The 7,500-nt window shown below is 41.6% G+C and overlaps 1 protein-coding gene across 1 annotated transcript in view; it reads right to left on the reverse strand.

Moving 5' to 3' along the window:
• LOC101857135 (metabotropic glutamate receptor 8) overlaps positions 1–7,500 on the reverse strand; it is a 57,972-nt gene that overhangs the window by 37,805 nt on the left and 12,667 nt on the right. The window contains exons 4-5 of the mRNA XM_035971889.1: positions 3,570–3,708; positions 2,918–3,072 (exon numbers count right to left, since the gene is read on the reverse strand). Coding sequence (XP_035827782.1) covers positions 2,918–3,072; positions 3,570–3,708 — 294 coding nt within the window. The remainder of the gene's footprint in view (positions 1–2,917; positions 3,073–3,569; positions 3,709–7,500) is intronic.

Consider the following 7,500-nt stretch of genomic DNA (forward strand, 5'->3'; position numbering starts at 1 on the left):
ACCCTGTAACTCTTTTTATGTTACTCTTGCTATCTTACTCTCCATCTGATTCTTCAACTTTGCTCCTTGTTATCAGACTTATTCTAGCTTTCTCCCTTTCTCTATTTCTCTCTCTTTCTTTCTATCTCTCTCTCTCTCTCTCTCTCTCTCTCTCTCTCTCTCCCCTCTCTCTCCCTCTCTCCCTCCCTATCTCCCCCTCTCTCACCCCCTTTCACTTTCTAACACTTTCTCTCTCTCTTTCTCTCCCTCTTTGTCTCTCTCTCTTTCCCATCTCATTTCAACCCCCCCCCCCTACCCCAACCTTCTGTTCATAGACTCAGACTTTAACAAAGCCTTTCCGCATCAAGGAAATTCTCCTTTAAAACTCAACAAGTGAGTAACATTCTCCATTTCAGCAATGTGTCAGTTCTATGACAGGTAGCTCACGCAGAAAAAAGACACTCGTCAATACTGTTCGCATGTGTGAAAAGAGAAAAGTAATACAACCCTCTTTATTGATCTCGTTCATCCCATTACCTGCACTTCTCATTATCCGGTGCTGGTGATACGATTTCCTTCCTCTATGTCTGAGGCTCGCTCCACTTTCTCCCTTTCATACGTTCGCTCTTCTCCGATCCTTATTCTTTTCTCTGTCTGTCTGTCTGTCTGTCTGTCTGTCTGTCTGTCTCTCTATCTGTCTGTCTGTCTGTCTGTCTGTCTCTCTCTCTCTCTCTCTCTCTCTCTCTCTCTCTCTCTCTCTCTCTCTCTCATTCTCTCTATCTTCCTTTTACCCTTCTCACCCTCTTTCATACGTCCCCTCTCTTCCTACTCTGATCCCCATTCTTCTCTCTCTCTCTCTCACTCTCTCTCTCTCTCTCTCTCTCTCTCTCTCTCTCTCTCTCTCTCTTCCTATATTTCGCTCTCTACTCTTTCTCACTGTCTTACGTTCCGTCTGATTTCCCTCCGGGTGTATGTTCCTGTGTGTGTGTGTGTGTGTGTGTGTGTGTGTGTGTGTGTGTGTGTGTGTGTGTGTGTGTTATGTGTGTGTGTGAGAGAGAGAGAGAAAGAGAAAGAGAAAGAGAGAGAGAGAAAGAGAGAGACAGAGAGAGAGACTGAGAGAGTGAGTTCATGCATGTGTGCATTCAGGTGTGTTATAATTAGCGTAGATGTGTGTTTGTGAATGTGTGTGCCTGGTTAAGGAATAAACGCATCAGAAAGTAAAAAGGGGACATTGTAATAAACCCAAACTGATGTTCTTACTCGTCAGAAAAAAAAAGAAATAAAATATTTATTTTTGTTGTCGTTAAAGGCCTTGCACTGTCAGGGGATGACAGAACAAGTGCTCTTTAGTCTCAATGAAATTTCTGGGGATTATTTGTTTTTCTGTTTTCAAATTGTTTCATTATTAGAACTATGTTTACAAATTCCAACAGAGCACTTTAGTTTCGTTTCTTACTCCTGGTTTATTTTATAATTCGTACTTCTTCTTTTCTTTCTAGGCTATAAGAGAGTGGTGACTTTGCTAAATTATAATATCTTGAATCCTGTACTTTTTCTCCTGTTTGCTGTTCTGTTAAGTCCTGTTTAGGTTATTTGTTTATACCGGGCGATTACAACTCAAAGTATTCTATCTATCTATCTATCTATCTATCTATCTATCTATCTATCTATCTATCTATCTATCTATCTATCTATCTATCTATCTATCTATCTATATATCTATCTATCTATCTATCTATCTATATATATATATATATATATATATATATATATATATATATATATATATATATATATATATATATATATGTAATATAATAAATATACGTCAACAGAATACCAGACGTTGAAAGTACTGGCAACAACAGAAGGGCCCGGAGTACGCCCATGACTCGCAAAATTTGACCATAACGTTACTAAACTGTGTGTTATACTATAACTTTTAATTACTTTTTACTTTTTTACTTTTTACTTTTTTCCTTCCTCTGGTATCCTCAGGGTGTCGAGGGAAGGTACACGTTTCGGTCCTGTGCTAGATGTGTAGCGTCTGTGATAGATATGTTATGTTGTTCCAGGACCTTTTTAACCCCTTCCAGCCAGGTCTTTCTTTGAATTTCTCTTATAACGTTTTGTTTGTTTTTTGTTTTTGTAAAGTGTTTTACGGCGCTCACAACTGCATAGGTCATATGAGCGCGCGGGAGACACCTAATATTTTCAGTTGGTAGGAAATTTTGAATTTTGCCCGGGTGGCGGCCGAAGCCTACTCTTATCGATTTTAGACCACCAAGGGATCTTTAACGTGCGCAACTTGTACACGGGCCCTCCGGGATTTTTCGCACTTGTCCGAGAAGGCTAGATCTTTCCCACCAGAAGATCAGGGGTGTGGCAGAAAGACAGCAGTAAGGAGGAGCCAAGGAGTAGCAGTAGAAAGGCTGCAGAAAGAGTCAGGAGCCCAGAGGAGGGGGCAAAGGAGGTGAGGGGGTGGGGGCAGAAAGTGGAAATGAAAGCAGACAATAGAACATTGCTAGAGAGCAGGAAAGGAGGTGAAAGGAGACAATTTTAGAGAAGATATTTTTTTTGGTCGCTACCCGGATTCGAACCCGGGACCTTTTTAACCCCTTCCAGCCAGGTCTTTCTTTGCATTTCTCTTATAACGTTTAATGCCGCAAACATACAATACAAAGCAATAACGATTGCATTACAAAACGCTGTTCGGTTAGAACGGAAGAAACAGTGACAGATATCCAATTATGTTCCCAAGCCTCTAACCTAACGATCGACACTTTCCCTGCCGCAATTATTGTCGAGGAAGGAACACTTTTAGTTTTGGCGAGAGTGTTACCGCACTTGCAACACAATACGGCCAAATAACTGCCGAAGAAAGAAACACAATCATTTTACTTGCCAGGGAAAGAAACACAGTCATGTATGTACTTGCCAGGGATAACGCTGCGTTTTGGCAAAATGGTGACGGTCCCAACAGCTTCCGCTTCCTGTTTCTGCACCGGATGTACTTTAGCGCCCCAGCTGTCGCTGGCGAGAAGGTGGATCTGGTCTGTCATGTTGAGCGTTTTGATCGCCTTCACCACACGTCTGGGGAGAACACGCAAAACAGAAGGAAAATGTGTCCTAGGTCTGGAGATTGACAAGAAGAAAAGAGGGAGAGAGAGACAGAGAGAGAGAGAGAGAGAGAGAGAGAGAGAGAGAGAGACAGAGAGAGAGACAGACAGAGAAAGAGAGAGAGAGAGACAGAGAGGGAGAGAGAGAGAGAGAGAGGGAGAGAGAGATTTGTGTGTATGTGTGTGTGTGTGTGTGAGTGTGTGTGTGTGAGAGAGAGAGTGAGAGTGAGAGAGAGAGAGAGAGAGAGAGAGAGAGAGAGAGAGAGAGAGAGAGAGAGAACCATTAATCTCCCCAAAAAGGCTTGTTTTGTTTGTTTGATTTAAGAGAAGTACATCGACACAATAATGATCATTTTTTTGCTTGGAAAAAGTAATACAGACAGTCGGAAGAAGCAGAGGAAAATGTAAAAAAAAGTAGAACCTACCTACCAGTAGCGCCCTCCAACCACCCGCGGTATGTTTTGTACTCACCTAGAGTTGTCCTCATTGGCAAACATGATGATAGCATTTGCGTTATTCTCCCCTCCCTTGAACAAATTCTCCACCATAGATAGAACCTTCGCGTCGTCAGCTCCCCGCGGAATGCTCTCCGTCCGAGAAATGCAGAGACCTGTGGAAGAAGATTTTTAAAGTATATTAAGTAAGGTTTTTACGACGCTCGCAACTGCGTAAGGTCATTTGAGCGCCAAGAGGTGGATGTCAGCAGAGATGTCCAAACGGGGATTCAGGCTTTCTCTGCTCACCTCTCTAGCATCAACAGCACAAAGTCTGCTTCGACTATCAAGGCACCCCAGAAATAGCAGTTTGCAAGAGAGTGACAAACATACAAAAGAAGTAGAGGAAAATGATGATAGTAAGGATGATGAAAGAAAAACCAGCAGTTCCCCCTAGTTGTTTCGGCAAGGTATAAATAAGCATGACATTGATAAGTCAGCCAATTTATAATTCTACTGTGCCTACGAACATGTATATATTTACCCTTTGGGAATGACCTAAAGGCATTTTAGTCAGTGGCACTGCCCTTGGGGTGTGTGGAAGAAGGCGGTGAAAAAATGGTTAAATGGTACAGGTTCAATGCCCTTATCAACAATATTAGGTGGTTTAAGAAGCAGGACTCCAAATACATCGTGTAATGTTAACCTCCGAAAGGACCGAGCGAAAACACATTTTACACAGATAGCGAGAACTATTTTTCTTGTTTTAGTAAGTGTTTTATGTCACTTGCAACAAAATAAAGTCATATAAGTGCCGAAGATTAGAGGTGTTACAAGTGTGTAACAAACACCAAAAAAAGAAGGAGGGGAGATAAAGACGATAGATGTTCGATAGTAAAGAAGAAGCAAACCACACCAGAGCACCCGCCAATCACCGACATTCTTTTTCTAAAACATGTATGTTCAAATTTATCTCCCCGTGAGATATAAAAAGATCTTTAATTAGACGTGTGAGAACTTGGATCCTCACAAGTCCCCCCAGGCAGAGAGAGAACATTTTAAGAAAGATGAGAATAATTCTGATCATACCAAGATTAGAACGTTTTTTTATTTCTTGTTTATGAAATAAATAATCGGCGTCACCTTTATATTCAACACAGAAAAGATGTGATTACTGGTTTTCTTTTTCTGTTATTTGTGGTGTGTGGTGAGGCTATTTTTGTGATGACTGCGATACGTTTTCTTTATGGTCATTTGCGTTCTTTAATCATCTATGTTGAAGATTGGCAGCCAACGAAATGTAGTATTTAATACTCATAATCTCACGGACCGAGAATTAATCAACAAAAAATAAGTGCTCCAAAAGGCAGATTGTGAAAGATCTATTATCAGAACCACCACAAAAAGACAATTGAGATTATTTGGCAATACAAATAGATCAAATAAATGGACTAGAGGGTGCTTCTGTGTTAAAAGATACGGGAAATAAGAGCAGAGGAAGACAGAGACACACATACACAGATGGCCAGAACAACTTTGTAACAAATAACACAGTGAGAAAAACTGAGCTAATCAGGAAGACAGACCATAGGGAGGAGTGGGATACCATAATTGTAAATGTCAGTTGCAGACCTGACAGCTAAGGAAAAAGAATTTATCTATGTTGGGACAGGCTTGAAATAGGGAACAGTTGTCTGAACATTTTCAACATCAATACAAAACCTGGCTGGCTCATCGACATACAAACGTACCGGTACACAAACCGACAGAGTTAGCTTTTTATTTTTATTTTAGGTTTTAAGAGTTATTCAGCACTTGCAACAAAATTAGGTCATATAAGTGTCGATAATCAAAGGTGTTGCAAGAGAGTAACATACTAAAAAGAAGGAGGAGAAATAAGGACAATACATTTGATACGAATGAAGGAGCAAACCTCACCAGAGCACCCGCCTATCACCCACATTGCTAGCTGATCCTTGCCACAAAATCCTCGCTCCTTTTATAGATGCTGTTGGTTTTTGTGTGTGAAAGTTTAACGCCATACTGCCCACACAGGGTAATTTAGCAGACGGCTCACGTTAAGCCCAATAGCCCTCGAGCCACATGCAGTTAATCAAGTGTCTTGATAAGCTCCGCATTCACATCCAGATGTAACCAATCTGTCCAGCAATCTGGATGAGCCCGGAATGTGATAATGTCAAGCATTGAAACTAGCAAGTATCTATCGTATCTCTCAGACGGACATTTTTTGTTCAGTATTCCCTCTGCCTAAAGAACGACCCTGCCGAAGTGAAATCCAGGCTCATCAATAGCATATTCATACTAACCTTAACATACCAGTGCCAAACATGGCCTCTAAACAAGACACAAGAAAGAAAAGTCAATGCATGCGAAATGAGGTGTCTCCGCAAAACCATCAACGTCACCAGAAGAGACCGCATAAGAAACGAAACCATACGTCTACAAACCGGAATACCAGCAGTAATAAAATTAATGGAGCGTCAAAGAGTCAAATGGTTAGGACATCTAACCAGATTGCCCCAGAAACAACTAGCGGCTTGAGCTTACAACAGCCGAAAACCCTGCTTCAGATCCAGAGGAAGACCAAGAAAAACCAGATTGGATGGGGTTAAAAAGGTCCTGGAACGAAAGACATATCTATCACTAAGACGCTTTACGTCTAGCACTGGACCGAAACTTGCACCTCCCCACGACATCCTACGGATACCACAGGAAGGAAAAAGGAAAAGTAAGTAAGTATTCCCCCGGCGGGGCAAACAACGTCTCCTAGCCACGGTGCATGTCCTGGTGTCTCGTCATACTTGAGCGGTTTCTTTAATTGTTGTTTTGTTTATATCTGTTTGCTGTTTTTGTTTGTTTTTAATGTAGTGAGTGTTTCGGTGGGGGTGGGGACTGGGGTGGGGGTGGAGAAAGAAGATCGAAGGAACCGACGAAGGAAGTCTATCCAATAATGTTGGCGTTTGCAGCAAACCTGTTAGGTTTTTGGCCTTTCTAGCAAAGAACAAGCGCTCGATTGATTTCAAGACATGAAACATGGGTGGTAGGTGGTTGCTTTTCTGGTGTAATTTCCCCTTTCTTTCCCACCAAACGTCTGTCGTCCTTATCTCAACTGTTTCAATTTTGCGTTTGTTATTTTTTTGTAACACCGCCAGTCTTCGACACTTATAAGACTTATGAAAAACTCTTACTAAAACTACAAACTAAGCTAAGGACACGAAACTAAGTCGGGTTTCATCATCGGGACACTCAACATGAATTTTCGTCTAGATGCGGTCATTAAACCTTCACCTACAACAAGTAACACATGAACCATAAAGACGGTTCAATTGGCATAATTCTAACGCTGCTATCAACAGTCTTGGGTTATTTAAAAGGCAGGACCACCAAGTTAAACATCCATCTCCGAAAGGACGGGGCCAAATTGGAAATTTCTGTAAAGTGCCGTTCCCAAGGACACAATGTTGGATCGAGCTAAGGGTCGAACCTCTAACCCGCAATATAACAAGTACAGGGCGGGTAGCCTAACCACTAAGCCACCGACGCCACACACCTGAACAAAAGGATCAAAGGATACCAAATTGTGTCTCGCAAACGTCACCTTATTGACTATACGGACATTGTACTGTTCCCCGCAAGGCTCAAAACTTAAAGACACTGTCTGGGCTTTGAGAACTAGACTTTTAAAACTGAGAACTTCTCGAATTAACGAGCTTTGCTTCAACACCCTCTTCTTTCGCCTTTGGCAGCTTGATGGGTGCCTTCGAACTTTTCGAGGCGTATTTGTGTGAGGAAATCGATTGGCATTCGGTTCCTTTGCTTCCTGAAAATGAAGTGCTAGTAATTCATTTGGAGCTCAATTCTACTGGGTGTATTTTAATGATAAAGTTAAAAGCAACAAGGGGTAACAAAGAGTTATAGGCTACCGGACCTGTACTTGTTATATTGCG

Source organism: Aplysia californica, unplaced genomic scaffold, assembly GCF_000002075.1.
Source record: "Aplysia californica isolate F4 #8 unplaced genomic scaffold, AplCal3.0 scaffold00530, whole genome shotgun sequence".
In the NCBI taxonomy this organism is placed as follows: domain Eukaryota; kingdom Metazoa; phylum Mollusca; class Gastropoda; order Aplysiida; family Aplysiidae; genus Aplysia; species Aplysia californica.